The sequence below is a fragment of the Sabethes cyaneus genome, chromosome 2, assembly GCF_943734655.1.
Source record: "Sabethes cyaneus chromosome 2, idSabCyanKW18_F2, whole genome shotgun sequence".
Taxonomy (NCBI): Eukaryota; Metazoa; Arthropoda; class Insecta; order Diptera; family Culicidae; genus Sabethes; species Sabethes cyaneus.
The window spans coordinates 10,219,266-10,242,211 of record NC_071354.1 but is presented as its reverse complement, the minus strand read 5'-3'; the positions used below and the strand labels follow the sequence as shown (position 1 = coordinate 10,242,211).

Below are 22,946 nucleotides of genomic sequence, written 5' to 3'. Positions count from 1 at the left end.
GTATGAACGTACGAGCCCGCCAGTAATGTTTAAACTATATTACATGGCAAAATCCTCTGAAAAGCAAACTGCGCCACTTCGTAATTCGAGACGAAGCGTTTAGTGAGAAAATCGAATTGCATCTTCATGTATATATTTGGCCCTAAAAAGGGCTAATTGTTGAATAGTTACAGAAACCTGACCAGATACATTTACTATGAGTATTTGTACTTTGGTGACTGTTTCGGTACGTTCCGAGACGGCGCGCGCATGACAAACTCACCCGGCAGCCAGCCACACTCACTATAACTTGATATTATGCTTGACTGAGCCGTAGTCAACAAACGAAAGAAAATAGCGTAGCTCTCCTAGCGGCGTGGCTTCTTCTTCTTCCTATCGCTTTTTGCGGCCTTTCCACTGGTTGTCGGTGCCATGACATGAAGACGATGCTTGATCTACAGAAACTGGAAGCTTCAAACAACGTACAAAGTCACGCCTTATTTTCTTCTCTGCCATTCCCTTTTCTACGTGGATCAGCCTTTGTTACAAATTGCTGCCGTTTGCTCTGATATATAACCAACGGTAATCCGAGGAACCACATCATTTTCGCATGGGCATCGGTACCGAGAATAACGATCCAAAGCCAAAAAAAGTCGTTCCAAGGAGAATGCGGTCCGAAAAAAGCTGCTGCCAAGCAGTAAATTTCTTCGATTTGTATTATTAATATCTGGTAGAAAACAATCAGTTCTTTTAAGAACTACTGAATAAGTATATGAAGCAGTTGAATTGATTTTTCTCATGAATGATATTCCTCATTTAAAAATGCACATGACAAGTTGGCAGTTTATTTATCCAAGCTTTAACACGTACAGTAATTGGATGTTTAAACGGCATTACGACAAATATTGCGAACTCATGTTAAAAGCATCAGGTTATTGTAACAAATGAACAAACAGATGCAAGCATTCACAGTTTCATTTTGTTTTAATAAGTTGCCTTCTTTCCAGCAACTTTCCCACAACAGATCCATTATGGAGTCGAAAAGACCATTATAGTTTAGCCAAATTATTAAATATAAAAGTTCCACACCAATTTCCAACAGTTTCAATAAAAGCGCTCGTTAATGAGCAGAAAAAGTTATTGAATAATTGTCCTGTACTATAACATACTTACTGAATACAACTGATCATATACCTACCTACATATGCAAAATTATGCCATTTCGTGATTCTTTCTGGAAAGCATGAAACGGAAAAGTCACATTACCTGGCAAAATTCTTTGAAAAGAAAACTGCGCCACTTCGTAATTCGAGGCAAAGCGTTTAGTGAGAAAATCGAATTGCATCTTCATTTATATATTAGGCCCTAAAAAGGGCTAATTGTATAGTTACAGAAGCCTGACAAGACACATTTACTATAGGCCGCTATACTTTGGTACCTTCCGAGACGGCGCGCTTGGCAAACTCACCCGGCACAACCACACACAACTGTGAGCGCACGTCTGCCATGCCCGTTGCCGTGCCATCCCTGTCGGCATTAAATGAAAGAAAATAGCGTTGCTCTCCTAGTGGCGTGGCTTCTTCTTCTTTTTCCTATCGCGCTTTGCGGCCTTTCCACTGGTTTTCGGTGGCATGAAGACGATGCTTCATATTAGGTTGCTCTGCAGAAACTGGTAGCTCTTCATTAAGGAACCACCGGACACCGGTTTTGTTCAAACAATGTACGGTTTCGTTGTACGTTGTACCGCCTTTCTTTCGTGTCTATGATTCTCTACCCTACGTTGATCCGCCTTTGTTACAACTTGCTGCCGTTTGCTCTGGTATATAATCAGAAGTAAGCCGGCGAACGGCATCATTTTCGCATTGGCATCGGTACGGTGCCGAACAGACAGCAGAGAGTTGCGATTGTATCTCCCTCACTGGACTCGGCAAGGACAAACTAGTAAAACGCAGCGCAGCGGCAGCAGCAGCAGCGGATCATTGTTTGGTGTAGAGTGCGCCGAACGCGTTGGTTGCCGGAGCATCGATCTATTATCAGCTATATTAGAACCAAATAGTTGCGGGGAGCGGAAGAGCTTGAATCAATGGAAAATGCTCTGTCCGGTAACCATTGTCACCTGGGAGGTGTTGTTTCAAACATTCAAGCCATTCTGCTGGCCGGATTTTCAACCACATAATTTACCACAACCCGTCCTTTTTAGGACGAACGAATTTGTTTATGAAGAGATGAAAATTTTCTGGTCCAAGCAAAGAACTGGCGCTTCCGGTTCGTTCGCCTACCAAACTTGCTAGCGAGAAGCAAGATTACTAAGTCAATGAAGACCATAGCAAAGGCATCGAAAACTCTAAAGCCAAAAGAAGTTCTAACGGAGAATCTGGTCCGAAGAAAGCTGCTGCCAAGCAGTAAATTTCTTCGATTCGTATTACTAACAGCTGGTAGAAAACAATCAGTTCTTTTAAGAACTACTGAATAAGTATATGAAGCAGTTGAATTGATTTTGCGAACGGCATCATTTTCGCGTTGTTTGGGTTACGATTTAGTGAGTGAGAGTTACGATTTTATCTCCCTGTCCGGACGCGACAAAGGTGGTAAAACTCGGCAGCAGCCGATCATTGTTTGGTGTAGAGTGCGCCGAACGCGTTGGTACCGGAGCATCGATCTATTATCTGCTATATTAGAATATTTGGTTGCGGGAGCGCAAGAGCTTGAATCAATGGAAAATGCTCTGTCCGGTAACCATTGTCACCATTGCCCTGGGAGGTGTTGTTTCAAACATTCAAGCCATTCTGCTGGCCGGATTTTCAACCACAACCCGTCCTTTTTAGGACGAACAAATTTGTTTATGAAGAGATGAAAATTTTCTGTATATTAAATTTCTTTAATTAAATTTCCAAATGTCGCTGATTCTTTAAATCATGAAGAATTTCTTCTGATTTGATCTATAAAACGTTAAATATGTGGTGACTCGCGGTCTTCTAACTCATGACGTTGCTTTAATTTTATTTTTGCTAAAAATTTTTGCCTTCCCACGCCAATGCTTCCCTAACACGGATGACAGAAATATATAGGAGAAGAGCTATGGATTAAATTCCCTTTGAATCAAAGGGATCAAAGTTTGATTGTATTTAATTTACGCTCTATAGAATCCGCTCGAAAATCGTTGAGCTTCAACTGTTGCTACTTCCCCGGAATAAGGCAACGAAGACATCCAAATTCACTAAGCGAGACGCCAATAAACCGAAGAGTCAACGGATCTTCGTTGCAAGCCGTCTAGAAGTATATCGCCGCCAGCTACAATTGTGACGTTTCAAAGTTGGACACATTCGTGAAAAAGGCTTTGAAGTTAGTTTTCAACAAGAGAAAGCTGGTCCAAACAAAGAACTGGCGCTTCCGGTTCGTTCGCCTTCCAAACTTGCTAGCGAGAAGCAAGATTACTAAGTCAATGAAGACCATAGCAAAGGCATCGAAAACTCCAAAGCCAAAACAAGTTCTAACGGAGAATGCGGTCCGAAAAAAGCTGCTGCCAAGCAGTAAATTTCTTCGATTCGTATTACTAACAGCTGGTAAAAAACAATCAGTTCTTTTAAGAACTACTGAATAAGTATATGAAGCAGTTGAATTGATTTTGCGAACGGCATCATTTTCGCGTTGTTTGAGTTACAAATAATAATGAGAGTTACGTTTTTATCTCCCTTTCTGGACACGGCAAAGGTGGTAAAACTCGGCAGCAGCCGGTTATTGTTTGGTGTGGAGTGTAAATTACGCCGACCGTGTTGGATTCGAAACATCGATCTATTATTGTCAATTGCAAGGAAAATTGTCCAATCAATAAGTGTGCAATCGCTCATAAAAGTGCTATTTTAGCTTAAATCGTTTCGGTTTCTTCGGCGCACTTATTGCTTGGAAGATAACGAAAAAGTGCGCCGAAGATACCGAAACGATTTAATGCAAAATAGCACTTTTATGAGCGATATCGCACTTTGGATGGTACAATTTTACTTGCAATTGACAATAAGCTGCTATAATAGAATATTAAATAAGCTAGAAAACCCAAATTTTGGTCGCGGAAGCAGAACGGCTTAAATTGGTGGGAAATGCTCTGTCCGGTGTTACGATTGGGAGACGAATTGCTCTACATTCGTAGTCCTACTTCAAGCCTGCGCCCGTGCCACTAGGCATGGACCCTTATACTTTTTTCGTTTGTAACAGTGATAGTTCCTTTCGATTTTATAAAACGCTAGCCGAAGCTACAATTAAGTGGTGGGTTCATAATGTAACCATTTGTAAAGGTAAAATGAATGCCGAATTGCGCTTTGGGGTTTTTGGTGATTTGATGACGATTTTCTTGGAATTTTTATTCATTCTGGTGCTTATATTGGCCAAAAAACCTATTTGTTATGGCAATGCAAATGCAGATGCAAATAACCACGCACAATAATTATTAACCAACTTATTTTGTCAAATTATTGAGTTACGTCTGTACTTGCTGTGCGTTCCTGCAACATTGTTGCACTACGGGTGCCTCACCCTTCTTCCCACTTCGGCACGTACGTATACCGCTGAAGGCAATATATAAACAAATTATTGTCGCCGATAGTCTCTCCCTTCATACTCCGAATGGAAAGCTCGGCTCTCGCGCGCACTCTTTCAGTGCACGCGAGAAAGACAATCGATGAATGAATGAAAAATGTTTCAGATTCTCAACCGGAGAGCGCGTTGATTTTCAATATACGAGCTCCTCAGTGATAAGAAACACCCGATTGCGTGAATGGATGCGATAAGTGAGAGCGTATTTTCTCTGATCATTAACGGCCGGGCGCACTCTCTGCGGGTTCACCAATGCCGGTTCGAGAGAGCAGTGCTGCCGGAACGCAGGATTTGTTTCGTGCTTTCGCATCTCAAAAAGAAGCTTCGAAATTTAAATTTTAAACGTTTTCAAGCTTGTTTGACTTCCATATCCACCACGGCAAGGAGAGTAATTACGTCATGGTCCATCGGCGGGACCGGCACTTTGCCGATTCCCGTTTGCCGTGCGCTCTCGCGGGCGGTGGGCGATGGCGTCGGCGGCGGCGGAGACGGCGAACGCTTCAGGGAACTTTTCATTCTCACAAAACCATTTCTTGTGTGCACCGCGCGCCGTTTGTCTCGCATGTTCGTGTGGCTCGCATACCTACATGTTGCTCCGCTGCTTCAGTCAGTAGAACCAACCGAACCGAACCAACCAACCAACCCAACCGACCGCTCTGCTCTGCTCTGTGTGTGATGGTAGTTGCGCTTACCGATTCCGCCGCATAAGCCAAGCCTGCCAAGCGGAGTCGACTTTAGTTCAAGTTTGAAAGTTGCAGCGTTTAGTGGTGCCCTTCCCCGAGTGCGTAGAAAGCCTCTTAGTTTGTTGTATTCCCCTGTCCTCTCTGTGTGTGGAGAAAGCTTCAGGTTTTTTTTTAAGAATAAAAAGAATCTAAGTTGAAAGTGTGATTGATTGGCGCCGCCTGACCCGTTTGTTCGTTTGTTGTGATTAAAGATACATTGTTGACGGGTTTGTTTTCTGTTGTTGTGCCGTTCTTTCTGGCCGGACGAGAAAACGGGTAGAAACTGAAAACTCAAGTCTTCCGGTTCGGAAAATAGGAGAATCTTAGAGGAGAGTGCGGAGTGTGTAATTAATGCCGCTGGCTGATAGTTCATTAAACTTTCATTCGGTTTCCCTCCCGTGTGCATCTGTTGTTCTATTGTTTCGTCCGTCAGGTTCGAACGCAGTGGAGGAATCATTATTATACAGAAATTGGAATCCGATGGTGATCTGAGCCGAAACAAGACGAAAGAGCAATCGGAAGTTTAGAAGAACCGGTTGAAAAAGCCGCGAGCTTGCTCTGATAACCAATCTGAGATTGTGCTAGTGCGAGAAGCTGTGGTGCGTGAAACTGGAACATATGCGGGTCCAACCGAAACAGATTGTACGGTACGGCTGGCGGAAGCAACAAGTGTATATTTCGTGCGTGAGTGGAATTAACCAGTAGAGGTCGAAGAGAGTTTGCCCGTCCTAATCAACAAGTGGCTGGCCTCTCGATCGCGAGATATTTTGGAAACTTAACAGCGCTTGACAGCAGCAGCTTGGTGTCGTTGTCGTCTCCACTGGTGAATATAGCAGTATTATAAAAACGTGTTTTAGCAGATCAAATAGAAGAGAGAAAAAAACCTATCGCATTGATTCACCAGATAAACGTAATAGCGACTACTTGTTGAGGCCTTTTACCAAATGTGTACCGAACACGGTTGAGAAAGCAGACCATACCTAATAACCGCTGTGAAGGTGATTCAGTTTGAAATAGTATAGTAATAAATAAGAAAAAAAATACAAAGGAAGCAGAATAATTGAAGCTAATTAGTAGTGGTTTAGTTTCGTTTTCCACACTCTCTGGTTTGAAAGTAAGTTTTCGGTTTCGGGCTTCCTACCGAAAAGCAGAAATCGATCCGACGGTGACTCCGACGGGAGCAAAACAGCAAATCCAAGTGTTGTGTGAGTTAGCTAGCGGCGGCCGCTCCACGCCAAGACCGGAGTACCGGAGAAAAGTGTGTTTCTTCGTCAAAGAAGAGAGTACCGGAACCGGGGGAAAATTGTCCAATTACGGATCGAAAAATTTTTCGGTGCAGCACCCATCGCCCACCCGCCCCAACTTGGTTGGTGCGTTCAGTGATTTTTTTTGTTGTGTTTTTCGCCTTTCGAGTGTACAACCGGAGTGACGTGCCCCTAGGCGGCCGCCTCGAAACAGCCTGCAAGCTGGATTACTTAAACATGGATTTCGACGACGGGGATCTGAAGGAGCTCTGGGACACAGATCTTGATGCGGTAAGTTACGGGTTTGCTAAACGCCGGCCTGAAAATGAGCAAAAAAAATGTTTCCATATGTTGCCAATTCGGCGAATTTTCGGTTCCGTTACCGGCTGTTTGGTAGTGGTTTTAGGTTGGCTGGCGAAGTGGCACTCATCCAAGCAATCGGGTAATGCAATCAACACAAATTGGTTGGCGCAGCCCGCCGTTGACTTTCGCTGGTTCGCTGGCTGGACCGTTTTGGTAATTTTTCGAACAGTTATACCTACCCGTGTTAAGCCCGTGTGTCTGTAACGATCTGATAAACTTTACTAATGTCTTTTTTGCGTAAATTATCGATTAAAGCCGATTAGTTGTTATGCAGGGGAAAGAAATGCTTATTCAATCCAATCGCGTTTCATGTTCGTAATGCAGCGTTTGATCGATTTTTCCTGCACTTTTCGGTCTGTAAACATTATGCACATCCAAGTAAACGGGGTTTTCTCGCATGTTCAGGTGCTTCGGAAAGGGGAAGGTAGAGTGAAAAAGAAAAAAATGGTTTCGCGGAGAGGGGAAAACGCTAATGGGCAATCAACAGTTGGTTACCGACCGAAAATTTCTCCTCTTTCGCAAGCTAAGCCGCAATGGACCGGCAATCGGCCAGCCATTCGACCACTTTTCGGCTTAACGAATCTTATCAATATGTGGACACCGCTAAATACGCAAGCAAGCAAGTAAGCAGGCAGCACTCGAATGCCGGTCGGTTGCGATATCGTTAAGCACGTGGGCAGTTTTAACAGCTGCTTTTATCAGCTTAGATAGTCGAGGGAAAACTACCCGTCATCAAAGATGAATGACTGCTGGAGAGGCAGAGCAAGAGAGGGAGCGCGATAAGCTTCTAAGTGGACTTCTCGTGCGCTGCCGAAGATCTTGTAAGGCACTAGAACGAGTTTTTTTTTAAATAAGGTTTGATTTTATTGCTTTCGTTGCTATAAAAGTTTACATTTATTCGCAATAGATACAGTACAAGATAGATAATAAGCAGTTTGACGTAGTTAAATCTTGGAAAGCTTACTGCTATCGCGAATGACAATGGATTCCGTGATTGTAATTGTGTGCCGTGATTTAGCTTTTGTTGGAAGAATGATTACAGGAATAATTTTACTAACAGAGCCTTTCACCAAAATCAAATAATTACAAAGCCTCGATTATGCGACTCTCAAATGTTGTTTATCGTTTCCATTATTTTTTTAAACGGTTTATTGCCTTTTGACTTACATTTATTGTACTTTTCGCAAAGTGGTCGTTTATCTTAATATGTATTTCCCTGCTGTCCATTTACATAATGCATTTGGCTGTCAAAAGAAAAATTATTTTGCGAAGATTCCGACTGCTTGGATTTCGCTTCCGGCATGCGTCTCTTCTACGCAGTTTTGACCATAAATGACATTTACTCTAATGTTTTTGACAATATAGCAAAAATTAGGATAAAATTATCTTTTTTTTTTGGGAAAACTTCAGTAAACTCTTGGATGCTATGGACAGACACCAAACCTTTCAAATTTATGTAAAAATTTGATGAAAATGATTGAACCTAACCCAAATGGATCCCGAAATATGTATGTTTAAATCAATAAAATTAGGGTAAAATTTCATTCAAAAGTTCATGTTCAAAAGTTCAATCATGTGTTCTATCCCTGCGGAATCTAGAGATATTGACTTTTACATCTCTGCATTTCAAGACAACTTGCGTAAAATGCCCTTCATTTGGTCAAAACTGATGGAAAACCACCAGCCGTAAACAAACACCGCCCTCTTGGATTCCTTAGGAAAACAACTTTCTTTTGACATCAAGAGATTGAATCTAACTTCCGGGCGTTTGGAGACAAACAAACGAACGAATTTTTCGGAAAATACCTCGACTGCTTTGTTGATGGGATTTTTTTTTCGAAATTATTGTGGAACTTGAGGCCTAGCCTGCCAGAAATTAGGAGATTTTTTATCCGTGTACGGATTTGCAAAAAAAATCCTCGGTTTCTCCAGAAAATAAGCAAAAAAAATAAGGGCCTAGCATCATTTGTATGAAAATGTTTGAGAAAAAATGCAATCGGGAAAAAGCTTCCACGGTGCAGGAAAACATTTATAAAAATTCGTTAAAACTATGATCTAGTTCAGAATGTTAATACTACTGTGAAATGGGACAGTTATCTTTTTTTTATCATTTATGGTCTTCAGCACTTTTGTTCGTATGAACATTCCCCTTAACCTAAAAAATAACTTTTGAGTGTTAGGAAATATAGACATAGTTTCTTCGGCAATGTTGTAAATTATGTAAAAACAAGCAATTTTGCCGAAGAAATAAAATTTCTATCTTTATCGAGTGCTGAACTATATGGCATATTCTTTAAAACTTCTTTAAAAATTGGTGTTAATTGCATTTAGCAAGAATACAATGTTCTAGGCAATTATCGAAGCCCTCAAAATACACGTTTTTGCAGAAGACTGCGTATATCTTGTACCTTTACTTGCTGAGTTATCGTATATTCAAGCCATAAATTTCCATAGCTTCACGAGCTCATGGGGTAAAATGGGGCTGGATGATTTATGAAATCAGCACTTCGTCTTAAAGCTTAAGTCGAGTACTATAAACTTGTATGGATTCCGTTTGTCCCCAACCACCCAAATGAGAGTACGGCAAGCATACGTTATATGTGTTTCGCGTTGATAGACACATGGTTTCTTCGGCAAAATTCTAGAAAATATAAGGGCAAACAACTTTGCTAAAAAAATCACTTTTCTATCTCTATCGAGTGCAGAGCTATAGAGCATTTTCTTTAGAAATTCTTCAGAAATTAGTTTTTCATACTTAGCTTAGGTTGCTTGCATTTTACAAGCACATATGGTTCTAGGCGATTATTGAAGGACTCAAAATACACGTTTTTACAGAAGATTGCAAATCTCTAGGACCTTTCCTTTCAAAGTTATCGCTTATTTAAGCTTTAGTCTGCTGAAGAAACAAGTCCGTTGGAGTACTTACTTACTGGTCCATGCCCGCCGGTCCAGCAAAACAAAGGGATGAAATTAGAGATCTCCACTGGCGACGATTACATCCGCCATGACTTCTACCAATTATGGTCATGAAAGCCGCCTTAAACGTTTAATAAAACCCAAATTGTTACTTTTAATAAGAGGTTTTCGTTAACAGCCCGGCTGTCGCTGACCTCTGGGTCTCTGGATCTGTCTCTTCTACGCAGTTCTTGCATATTCCAGTCGAGTGCTTTTTCTCAAAGTGTGTTCGATCCACTTCCACCTATGTTCTCAAATTTCTGTTGCTATCGGCCGTTGGTGACAATACCTGCAGTTTTAATATTGTCTTCGCTGAGACGCACCACGTTTCGCAGACCTACAGCAGTACGGATTTAACATTTGAGTTGAAAATTTGGTATGTAGGAAGTATGTAGAGTGATCTGGTTTGAGTGCCAGATGTTTCGCAGACCTGCAAAGGCATCGCTGGCCTTCCTGATCCGAGTGGCTATGTCAGTCTTGGTTCCACTATCGGGCGTTCCTGTTCACCTGTTCAACCTGATGTTCCGCTACGGTGAAGTTAGTAGGATTGTCAGTGTTTACTTTGCTATATTGACTGTGGGACCTGCTGGCTGTGAGCTCTCGGAGAGGTCATTTAACTTGCTCTGCATATCGTTTCGACATTGTGCGAGCAAGACAATGTCGTCGGCTAGATCGAGGTCATTTAACTGCTCCATAGTTAGAGTCCTGGAATTCGTCGATCTGCTTCGATGATCTGGTCTCCCTTTTTAGGGATTTGGACCAATATGCCGTGCATCCAGTCCACCGGAAGAGTGACGGTTTGCCATGTATTGCTGAAAAGTTGATGCATCATCCCATTGCTAAAGCCACCTTGACATCGAATGGCCTGATTCAACTAAGATTCGAGCCCACGACCGCCCACTTGTCAATGTGGCTACAGAACTCCCCTTTGTAAAATTAATAGTGTTTTAGCGATAAAAAATTCCCTATATTGTTATTTCAAATTTCTGAATTACGGTTGAAAATTCGACATTCCAAAATATATAAAAAATTGAAAGTTCATACCTCAGGAACCAACGCATGATAGGTCGAAAAAAGGCGGACCACCAAGGTAATCTGAGCTTTATTTGAAGCCATACTTTCGACACAGTTAATAACAAAATTTTGTGTTAAATTTCTTTTTTTCATCCATTTTTTGCTATCTGTAATGACAAAGAAAGTGTACTGAGGGACCTGAGAATCAACCCCTACTTAAGTCACTCGACTTGGAACGGCTTTGATTCTACTATGGTTCGAACCCACGTCCAATGTCACTAGCAGTAGATAACGTTTCACTTTCATTTACCTTTGTTTCCATTAGAAGAAATTAATAAACTTTCGGTGACAAACACTAAAAATTCTAGTTGTACCAGTACCAAACCAGTCATTTTGACTTGTCGTGCAATTTTAACTCAATATAGGCACATTTGCATTCTTAAATAATGTTATGACTTTGGTAGCTTTAGGTAGAGAGTATATTTTATATACCTAATGTTACTTTATATAGATTAAAAACAAATATTTTTTTATGTCATTGACATTTATGCCGTTACCAGTCAGAATGACTAAATAGCTGGCATATCTAGTGTTAAGCAGCATCGAAAATGTTAGTCAACAGCGACCAGCATCACGTTTTTCCTCGTATTTTAATTCGATAGCTATTCATAGCGTTGCCGAATAAGTCTACACGTCTATACCGCCGATGGGGCGCTTTCACTGATAAAAAATATGAGCCATAGGATCATTTGTCATACTTTTTGTTTTGCGATCATAGCATTTAGTTGTGCTTAACGACAAGGTCGTCAGAGTACAATTATCAGTCAGTCAGTATGGCACCGAATATCACCCTTCCATTCTCTTCTTCAGTGTACCAACATGCTCCCATAGATTAGGGAAACCATCACAAAAAAATAAAATTAGTTCAACTAAACTACTAGCCGTAATTGGATTTTGCAACTCGAAGCACAAAACATTGCATTCTACAGGTTCTATTACTTTAAAGATACGCGATTCTACGTTTCATAATTGTTCATAACAGATCATTACCTGCTACTAGCAACTCTGTTCTCCTGGAAAAAGTACTGAAATAAGTAAAAAATGCAGCTGGACTTTGACGATCTTCACCTTAAGATAGCTAGACACAAGTTACTACCGAGTTGTTATGGCAACGAACAGCAACAATTTGATTATTATTGTCTTGTCATAAACAAAATTGCTAGTGCTGCGATTTTGACGTAGAACTACGTTTAAGGTGCGGTGTCGTTCCTAAAAAAAAGTCAAAAACGAAAAGGTGTTGAGGGCTGTCGCGCTCACTCAACGATTTCCTGGTTGATTTATAATATGTTTGCATTCATCGGTTGTAAAGTCTTTTACTTATCGATATGCGTGGAAAAAAAACCTGTTTAGCAACAAGTTACTCTTGAAACAATAGTCATCGTCATCAAGCACTGTCAAAAATTAAACAGTATTATTACGTCGTTGCCCTTCGGGCCCGTGACGACGAAGTTTTTACACTAGCGAATTCAACTACCTTGAGTTTAGAAAAGAAAAAGGTAACAGAATCTCCCCGTAAAACATGTCAGAAAATATTTGTTTCGATAAAACTTAGACTAAGCTAACGCTCCTGAAAGTGAACAATTTTCAACCTTTTAGCTCTAAGCCTCAGAACCACATTTGAAATTTGTTTCCAATGAACTGTATGAAAAATGTGTTCAGAACAGATTTCTTGACATTTTGGCACCAATATCATAACATTCTAACCATGCCCCCAAGAGAAAATCATTTCACTAATTTTGATCATTTTTAGTTTTGAAGAAAAAGGACCTCTAGAACAAAATGATTGACCTCAAAAATTTTTCGCTGAATAATTGGCCTGCTTTATTTGAATTTTGTAAGATATCCGATATTTTAGTATGAAAATCAAACTTCAGGCTTTTTTAAAGTCAACTTCCAAGGGACAATCCCGCGTTCGTGCGCCTAGGTATTATTTATTAAACTAAACAATCGATTTTTCTAAACTTTTGTTTAGGCTTGATAATCTAAAAAGATTTTTTTGAACATACTTCCAACTGAATTCTTTCAAATTTTTATTTCAAAACATTCGCATGCTTCCGAGACTGCAACTTTCAGCTGAATTTTATTGCTTGTTGTTCGAATACGTCCGTCGCAAAACGATTCTTCCGATGTTGTACCAAACTGGATTAAGAGCCGGATTGTCGGATGGCCACCATACTCGTTCAATATTTTGGGTGTCAAACCAGGATTTTGTCGACAAACTGGTGTGAGAACCACCGTTGTCAGGGTGGAATACCAGCGTCGTTATTTCGTTTTGAATTGAACCAGCTGTTCTGAACTTCAATATAGTTTATTGCTCAGATTAAGCTTCTCAGACTCAAGCATCCCAATCCAAACCATTATAGATCGTCCTCCGAAATTGTGAGTAGAAAATAACTCTGGATCCATTCGTAAGGCTCAGGGGAATCATCGGACACATCAAAATTGAACTTTTTTCGAATTATTGAAAAACCTGCTTAACAACAAGGTCGCCAGAACGCATTAACCTTCTTTAAGTATATTTTAACAGTTGAATTTGCATAAACTTTTGCTTAGGCTTGATAATCTAAAATATTTTTTTGAACATACTTCCAACCATATTCTTTGAAATTTCCATTTAAAAACATTCGCACACTTCCGAAATTGCAACTTCCAGCTGATTTACAGTGCGTGTTCGAATTCGTCCATCGCTCAACAGTTTTCCAGATTTTCTCCCGAGGATTTAGAACTGAATTGCGGCCTGGCTAACTATAATAGCTCAATTTTCTGAGTGTCAAACCAGGATTTTGTAGACAAACTGGTGTGAGTTGTCTTGCTGAAATACTAATGTTTTTGGCTTGTTATTTCGCTTTGAGTTGAAGCAGCTGTTCAGAACTTCAATAATAGTCTATTATCAGTATAAGCTTTTCAGGCATTCTGGGATTTGGAAATGCTAAATAGAAAAAGGGAATTTACTGGCTCCAGTACGTAGAGGACTACCGGTCTGATTAGCGACTTGTATGTCTTTAGCTTTGTGCGGCGGCGTATGCTTCTTGATCGAAGCATCTTGCGGAGGAAAAAGTAGGCCCGATTTCCAGCTTCAATGCGTCGTTGAATCTAACCGCCGAGTTAGCTTCGAGGTACGATGCTGGTCTAACAAGTCACTCGTCGTATGTTCGACTTTCGGCTAGGCGGTGCTACTAGATAGAATCAGTAAGATTGTTGCACTAGCCCCCTAGCTGTCCTGTACTCTACCAGCTGGCTGTGAAGTCTGTTGATAAAGAAGAGTCAAGTCTTATAAACACGTTGGAGCTCAAGGCTAGGTTAGGCTAGGCGTCGTTGAATCTCCTTCTTAGCCTTACTGCTGTTATAACCCGCGGTGACCAGAGATCCCAAATATACGAGCTCATCAACCACTTCCAGTTCGTCGCAGTCAATAGTCATTGACCGTGGAAAGTCTTCGTCTTGAGCCTGGCCTAACTTGCCTCCGCTATCTTAAGGTTTCTGTTAATGATGTCGAGATCGTCTGCGAAGGTTAGAAGTCGGTTACGCTTGCTGGAGGACTCGTCAGTGCCTTGAAACACACACGTAACACATCACTCGTTCCAGGGTAGCTTTGTTTTAGCCGTGTCAGTTTGTCCGGAAAATCGTAGTCGTCCATTATCTGCCATAGCTGATCAGGCTTGACTGAATCGTATGCTGCCCTGAAATCCAAGAAAATATGATGCGTGGGTTCGTTGTACTGCCGACATTTCTGGAGGATTTATCAGAGAATAAAACCTTGAACAGTAGTAGTACTAGCTCCTATAAAACACGCCTGGTACTGCCCTACGAATTCTCTTGCTATTGGGGATAGACGACGCAACAAAATCTGGGAGAGCACCTTGGTAATGGCTTTGACCAGCGTTATGCCGCGGTAATTACAGTAATCTACCCGATCGCCCTTTTTGTAGTTGAGAAAAACCACATCTTCCATTCACTCCTCCAGTAGTTTATCCTCCTGGAAAATTCTTGAAATTATCCGGTAAAATGCTGTTGCTACCGGTTCTTGACCATTTTTGTAGAGTTCTGCCGGCCCTTTCCGATTCTAATTCTTCACGATCTCTGTCCTCCTTCTGGCACTTTTTCCGCATTCGTCGATACCTAGCCAAATTCTTCGCGGCAATGCTTAGATTGGCGTAAATAGAGATGTCAGAAATGATGATGTCGACAATGAGTCAATTTCAATAAAGTAAACTTGAGAATTAAGCTTAGTACACACAGAAAGCTTCAAAACTTCGTGAATCCATGGCAGTCATTTGTTGACACGTAACCAAGGCAACGAGCATGGATATGCAGTGACGCCAATCTAAATATTTGAGTGTGAAACTGACAGTTTCAGTAGGAGCCTACAAAGTAAAAATACGTTCAAACTAGAATAATTAGTATGTGTTTGCGAAAATTTTGTAATCTATATTGGATTATTTTTCTATAGCTATGTAATAAAATAATGGAGTCAAACTTCCGTTATTTGTTGAATTTTCAGATTGTTTTCCTTGCAAGATTGCAAGTAAAAGGCATATGAATCCTTAGCAATATAAATATTTTAGCCGATATTGTAAAAATATTGACAAGAATCAGAAGCATTTTCCATTATTGGTTGTTCACCTTTCTGTACCTAGGTAAGAGCTGCCATTGTTATCATTCGCTTCGAGGTACGATGCTGCTGTTGTTGTTCCTTTAAGGCTGATATGGACTCAGTTCATATTGCGTATACTTTAAAGGTACCATAAAATATGTTATTTTGTTATTCTTTTTCTTTACCACTTCGCGTTTTCGTATTTTTTGATAAGCAATCCTGGGACTTACTCCATAGAAACTTCCGCTGCATCGAACGATAATGATAACATTGTTTATTAAAATTAATTAGCTGGTAGTGGATGATGAATTTATGTGGTTTGAAATCGCTTTTCATATACTCGAAGGATGCCTTTTTTTGCACAAAAAGTTATACAAATTCGTCTGGAAAACTCACACGACTGCTCTTCCGGTAATACTCTTCACAGTTCCCTGTTTCGTTTCGCTTGAAGTTCAATAAAATTCCGGATTGCGTTGGAATTATCTACCTCGTTTTGAGCAAAACAAACCTTCTTCCGTCGGAAATAATTTACTCAACCGCAGAGCATCACAAATTCGCAGAATTATGCTCATAAAAATTCCAAACAAACTCAAGTTGAGATAAATTTTGTCAACTTTACCTGATTGTAGCCAATTGTAAACAACCATCCGGGCGGGTACGGTTTAACCAGAGCCCGAAAGAAAAAATCGGCGCAATCTGCCACCTGTAACGTAGGTACGAATATAATCTGCATCTGATTTATGACAACCCTCACCAGAGTAGCGCAGCGCAAAGTGACTTGGCACTCGGCCGTGGCAGGAAAAGCCCGAACTTACGCACACGGCTTGCTGTGGTGTGCTGTTTTTGTTGACTGTTGACGACCGGGTTTTAGCCATAAAAACCGTGCAATATTTGGCGGTTGTTTTCTTCCAACTGGGTACCTACCTTTTTAAGTGTATAGTCACCTCCAGCAAGGAGAGACGCGATTACGTTGTCGTTCAGCCGCCGCCGAGCCGGTCTTAAAGTCTTGATAAGAAAACGTAATTCCAGCTCTCCATCAGTCTGAGCTGACTGGAGCGGGAGAATCCCACTTACTGCGGAAAAGACGTGCGCATGCGAATCCGTCCCGGCTGACATTTTCCTAGGAAGCTGTTGTTTGAATTGAAACGGTTCATAATTAGTTGGGTTCCAGGAAAGAAACACCCGGTCCCGGTTGTCATTGTTTCCGTGGCCAACCTTCAGCAGCAGCAGCAGTAGCGGAACGGAGCAGTGAGTGTCGCCCGGTCTTGTCAGGTGTTGTTGTTTTGCTAATTAAATTAAAGCTTTTCGTCTCACAACCATCAGAACACACGTCAACGGTCGTCAGTTGTTAGAAGTAAAAACAACGAGGTTTGGCAGTGTTTGGGTGAAAAGAACAAGCATTTTCTGGAAAGCTGTAATGGAGACGTTGGGTTGCTAGTTCTGTGGAATCAACGTGATTTCTAAAGACTGTCAAAAAATCGGTACAAACGATGTGTTTTGCAGTCGAGCGTGAAATGAATAGTGAACAGTGCGGGTGCGGGTGAAGATTGCACGTCACTTGCCTTGAGCTGCTGAGGCTGCAATCAAAAAGCTCCCGCGATGATGGGCCGCCGGCCCATGAATGCCGCCGGTCGGTGTCGTCGTTGTTGCCCTGTATGAATCTGAGAGTATGAACGAATTAATTAAACTTCAAATTAGTAGGCTATACATTTTCATCCGTTTGTCGTGAATGACTCCGGTCTTGGGGGGTGGGGTGGCGTCGGTGTACGCCGCATGCCGCCGGAGATGAGCTGCTGCTGCTGCTGCTGCTGCAGTCAATTGTTACACCTACCCGACGGCGCTGAATGTTATGATGATGGTTATTTTGATTTGTTTTTCAATTAAAAGCTAAAAATAGTTTTACGCTGCTGTGAACGCGATTTCGTTTGCCCCTGATTGTTTCCATCGGCCCCGTATGGATATTATTAGCTACCTACCTGGCAGTCAGCGGAAGGGAAGGAAAAGCATTATCTAAAATCCCCGTTTTAAACCGGCTGTGGTCCGGCAACATGTGCCGGACTTTTCTTTTCCTTAACTTTGATGGTTGATTTTCCGCTGATTTTTTCTGTATTGACTGGGGGACCCTTTGCGCCGCTCACGTTGTGCATAAAACAACAGCAGCAATAGAAAGGTGGTCCATTGAACAGAGCAGCGGAAAAGACAGGCGTTTCTCCACGCGCCACAGCCGCAGATTTATCAGAAATAGACTGCTGCCGGATGATTGGCATGTCGTCCGAGGCTTGCTGCGACCAGTTCGAGGCTGAACGGATTTTCTTTTCGGTTGCTACGGCGATGCAACGAATTGTGAAAGGTGCATGCAGGTTGTTTGGAGAAATGGGTATTTTATTATTTCGAGTGCTGCATGGTTGGTTGCTTTTTCGTTTTGTTTTGTTTTCTTTTTTCCTTTCCTTTCAAATTTCCGACAGTTTACTGTGATGTTAGGGGATTGTCTTTTAGTGACAATGTAATGTTGAATGGAATGCGTTTATGGGATTAATTAGTGTGGCGTGGTTGCGTGCTGAGCTTTGCATTGATAGCGCGTGTTGAGCCTGTGATAAGTCCAGTTGGCTGCGACGCCTCTCAAACGAAATAGTAGAAGGCCTCACTGTTTTTGGTAAACCTTAAAGTAGATAGCATGGAACCTAACAGTAATGACCTGTGCATGTTTTAGGGGGGTCCAAAAGCAATCTGTTTAACAAGCGATGTCCGCGATAAACAAAACACATTCCACAAGGTTACTTTGAGCAAATTATTTCACTGTTGATAGTCCACAATCAGCCTACTACATAACAAGATTGAATTTACCAATCGCCGCAAATGGAATCAATCATTTCTCGAGTGAGTTCATCCCTCACTTCAAACGGGGTTACCGCCGTGCCGCCCGAATCGATCCATTTTGCCGCGGAAACAAACGGCAGAACAAAAATGTTTTCTTCTGACATTCGTCTCTGATAAGGTATTTGATGGTCGTGCGATAAAACGGCGCGGCGAGACCGGACGTACCATTAGGAAGAAAGTTGTCCATTAGCAGCCCCGAAAGGCACTTCTGTCTGATAACACGTTTGGCGAAGATTGGTTGTATCACCGACCACCACCACCACCACCACCCACCCCTATGTGTGAGGGAAATATCTTCTGAATGACACCATTTTGATATTTTTTGTCAGTGACGTCGGTCTGTCGAAGCGAATGCGAATTTGCACTGTGGCAGCCGCAGTAGCTGTTGGTTGACCTCCATCGGAGGTGGCATTCGCTTGCGATGCTGCTCTAGATTCGGATGTTGTGTCTGCGCCAAATTACCACCGTGTACCCTCATCGAAGCACACACCGACTGTAATGAATTCAAATTTCATGAACAGTTGTCACTTACCTACAAGCTGACATTAGTGCGATGACGATGTGCATAAACAAAGAAGTACACTTGTAGAGATAAGCACTGAAAATGAAATTAACGCACGCTACATTTACGGTCTCTCTGCTCGGAGTGACAGAAAAAACCGATGAACTCAGTTGGTCTTTTGGGTTGGCTAACATGCGGGTTCCAGCGCCGCTGAAGTTTGTATTTCGTTCCGATCGATACCCTCGGCGGAGCGTTTCCAAGCCAGCATCGAAAGTGCATTCACATTAATGATGCATTTTTACTCCTAAGTACCCTTACGTGGTGTGAAAAATGAATTCAGCAATAAACTCATTGACGCATGGAAGCTGCCGAAAAAAATTATTAAAGGTGTACATCTGCACATGGGATGTACGAGCAGTTGACGTAAAACTTTCAATTATTATTTTAGCAACCTAAAACGACAATGTCATTAGAATACGTTGTTGGTACCCAATAGCTCCCTTACCGCTTACCAACCTACTCCCAAAGCCTCAGGAAGCCATCAGAAAAAACTGAAATTGGTTCAACTAAACTGCTAGTATTAAGAAGATTGCATTCTATGGGTTGTCTTACTGTATGGGCCACAAATTTCACTAAATACTAACACATGTTCATAATTAAAATTCACCACTACATTTTCACTTTTTCACCGTCGATTGTTCGATTAAAATTTCAAAAGTTACGCACATAAAACTCTGACTTACTCACCGAGTAATTATTTAGCAAGATATTATACTATAGTGATACTGTCCAAAGTGTTCACTTTGATTGAATTCATAAGAAAAACTGCAATTCGTTTCGATTGCAATCGTGAAGCTACGGCAATCGTTTGTTGATACGTAACCAAGCAACGTGCATGGATGGGTGATGATGCCAACCTAAATATTTGAACATGAAATGGACTACCTAGATGTTTAGTAATAAATTAACGATCTTCGAACGTCGAAAATACGCTAATAACATTTATTTTTATCGTTACCTTTGAATTTTACAGTAAAAACTTTATCGTAGTAAGTTCTCAGCAAAATATTCGAAATAATAAAATAACGAAACTAGACAGAAAATCTTTACAAAGATTATTTAAGCAAGTTTTATTTGTTTAAATAAATTTTTAGGTTCTTCCATATAGTATCGCTAGAATTGCGCTTCTCACATGTAAAAAACTGTGGAGTTAATAATGGCTTAGTTCGAATATTTGTTTTTTTTAGGTTTGAAACTTTCTTAACATTGTTATCGTCTTTTTTAGAATTTCTTAGCGCTATTTTGTTGTCTTTTCAATTGCCCTCAATTGCCTTTTGTGCATCTATTTATAGTCTTTTCGTCGTTTTGGATTGTTTTCGGCATGTTTTTGCGTTTTTTGGCGTCTTTATACCATATTTTTGTCGTTTTTCGTCTTTTCTTCATCTCTCTTTTCGTCTGCTTATCTTCTTATTTATTCGTCATTATTTTGTCTTCTTTTCGCTATCTTTCTTGGCTTTTGTGTTGTTTCTTTGCTGTATTTTTGTCCTTTTTTCGTCGTGTTTCTGTCATCTTTTTGTTGCCTTTGCTTTGTATACGTCATTTCTTCGCCAACTCTCTGTTGTATTTGTGTTGTCTTTTCATGTTTTTTCCATCCTTCCATAGTATTTTCGTCGTTTTTGTCATTTTTTGTCGGTTGTTTCGGTGGTTTCTTACCGTTTTTGGCGTTTTTGTTTTGGCGACCTTTCAATGTCCCTTTTTTGTTATCTAATTTTTTCATCACATTTCGACATATTTCTGTCTTGTCGCCTTCTGTTCGTTATCTTATTTCTGTAGTGTTCCGAAACCCACACTCGTGTGGTCTAACTTTCTCACACAGGCATATTCGTCCTAACGAACACGGCGGCATAAGCGTCCGTTTGGCACTTTCGCTCTTATTTATTCCTGCACTGCGACGAGTTTTTGCGAGTATATACTTATCTAACAGCCCGAGCTGCTGGTGCCCGTCACTCGCAAGGGGTCGCACTCCCGCCCGTGAGCGGCTGATAATGGCGGCTGATGGGTACAACTTTCTGAAGGGCACAGTTCGATTTTGACATTCCTACAGGAGCGGTTACTGCGGTTACTATGGAAGCCACTACGGTTGTTTGCTGTTTACTCAAAAGTAGGTATTTCCAACTCAGCGTTAAAACTAGAACTCCGTTGATTGCGGGTTGCAGATGCATACATGGGTACGTATCATCGATAGGCACTTTTACTCGGTATTGTGCCTTCGTATCTCCTTCGTCTATGAAAGTTTTTCATTTTTTGCACGTCAAAATTAATCAAACCAAGCGTAAAAGCGAAACTATTTGGCTAACGTAAAGTTTATACCGCTGAACTTCCATGATTGGTTAACATTAAATCATTGCCAAAAAAACCGCATGCCGACAAATGCCAAGTATCATTTATCAATCTCACTGCCTGCCGCTCTTATAGTTGGAAAACCCCGAAAGCCTCTATGGATGACCGGCGCGGCGTCGCGGCGTGGTGCAAGAAGCTGGCTAAGTACCAATGAATGCCATCTTCTCACACACGCGCGACTAAGTGATTCGCGCGAGCAGAGCGGCCGGCCGGGCCCACCGAAAGCCGCATCACGAAACGCGGCGGTGCGGTGGTGAAAGTGAATATTGGCGTACCCCTTCACCTTTTTGCTGCCGTTGGTCGGCGGCGGTGGAATCAAATTACTGCACCGAACAAGTATGCCATGCTTTCTGCATGGGTGATTTCCGAATGACAGACAGCGCGACTTTTTTCAACCCCCGAACAATACCCATCGGGGGTGGTGGTGGGTTGCTAGGCGACCCCCCAGCAGCTGTGTGCAAAGGTTAATATAAAACGCATTTCGAAAAATTAGTTAGAAAACCTGATGGTTAGCTAATCATCAACCTGTGAAAGGTGTGTGAAACAATCCAAGCAATGCAGCTCAAAAGCGAAAGTTGTCCTTGAATTGTTTTCGTGGAAAATGGCTGGTACTTTCCCACTACCCTATTGTGATACAGTACAAATGGCCAGAACTTGGCTGTAATTGATTTGTGATTGGATGCTAATGTAAAAAAATATTTTCCATTAACTCTTTTCAAATCACCTGCACTATCAAATTATCTTCACCCGTTTTTTGTTGCTTCCATTATAATCGTTGAAAATATTCCCACACCTGTGCTAAGCCTGCTTTACATAACGACGAGCAACTGCTGTGCTGGAAAATTACCTGCTAAAAAGCATCCAACGAATTAACCAGTCTGATTTCATTTTATTCACAATCACGCCCGGCAAATCCCTGCCACCCGTGTGCGCAGGAGGGACCCTTCGGGCCGTCATAAATAATAGAGCTCACTTTTGTTCATCATAATTCATTGCTCGGTTCGGCTGACTGTAGTAGGTACCCGGGTACACACACCTAGCAGGTACAAACAGACAATGTATGAATGGATGGTGGCCGACGACGAGGGTCGTATTCTAATGACCGGACACAAGCCCCAGCGGCGCCCTTCCATCGTTCTCTGCAATTCAACTCTTTGGCTGCATGACGGACAATGTCGTAATTTGTACCAACTCTTTCACTTCGACCTTTACACACATATTTTTGCGGGGGCTCTCCTCCTCCGCCTCCGTGACAAAATTGATCGAAAACAAAACAGTCAACCGGTGGTCGTTCATTGCTGCTCTGCCTGTGGGTGCGTGTGAGACCGGCAACGTGCCGGGGTCCGGTCGGTTCGGTAATAATGACATTTCGACTGTTTCGAATAGTTTCGCTATCTCTACCAAATCGAAGCAGGCGAGTGAACGAACGAATCAGACACAGCAGACCAACCGGGGCTTTAATTAGGTGATAACGACGTTCCGTCTGTCCAAGCAGGCGGCAAATTGGCTTGTCCGAAAAGCAGAAAGGAGATGTTTGACTGTCCAGTTCTACATGAATGGTATAGGTCGTTGATTGATTGAAGGGGCGGATGACATTTTGCGATGCCTTCGTGGTTTGAGAGCCACTTGAACCCACAACCCCGTGTGCC

At 41.7% G+C, this 22,946-nt stretch overlaps 1 protein-coding gene across 1 annotated transcript in view; it reads left to right on the top strand.

Moving 5' to 3' along the window:
- Positions 1-5,241: 5,241 nt before the first annotated feature.
- LOC128736900 (cyclic AMP response element-binding protein A) overlaps positions 5,242-22,946 on the top strand; it is a 221,429-nt gene continuing 203,724 nt past the window's right edge. Inside the window, exon 1 of the mRNA XM_053831400.1 lies at positions 5,242-6,823. Coding sequence (XP_053687375.1) covers positions 6,770-6,823 — 54 coding nt within the window. The 5' untranslated portion in view covers positions 5,242-6,769. The remainder of the gene's footprint in view (positions 6,824-22,946) is intronic.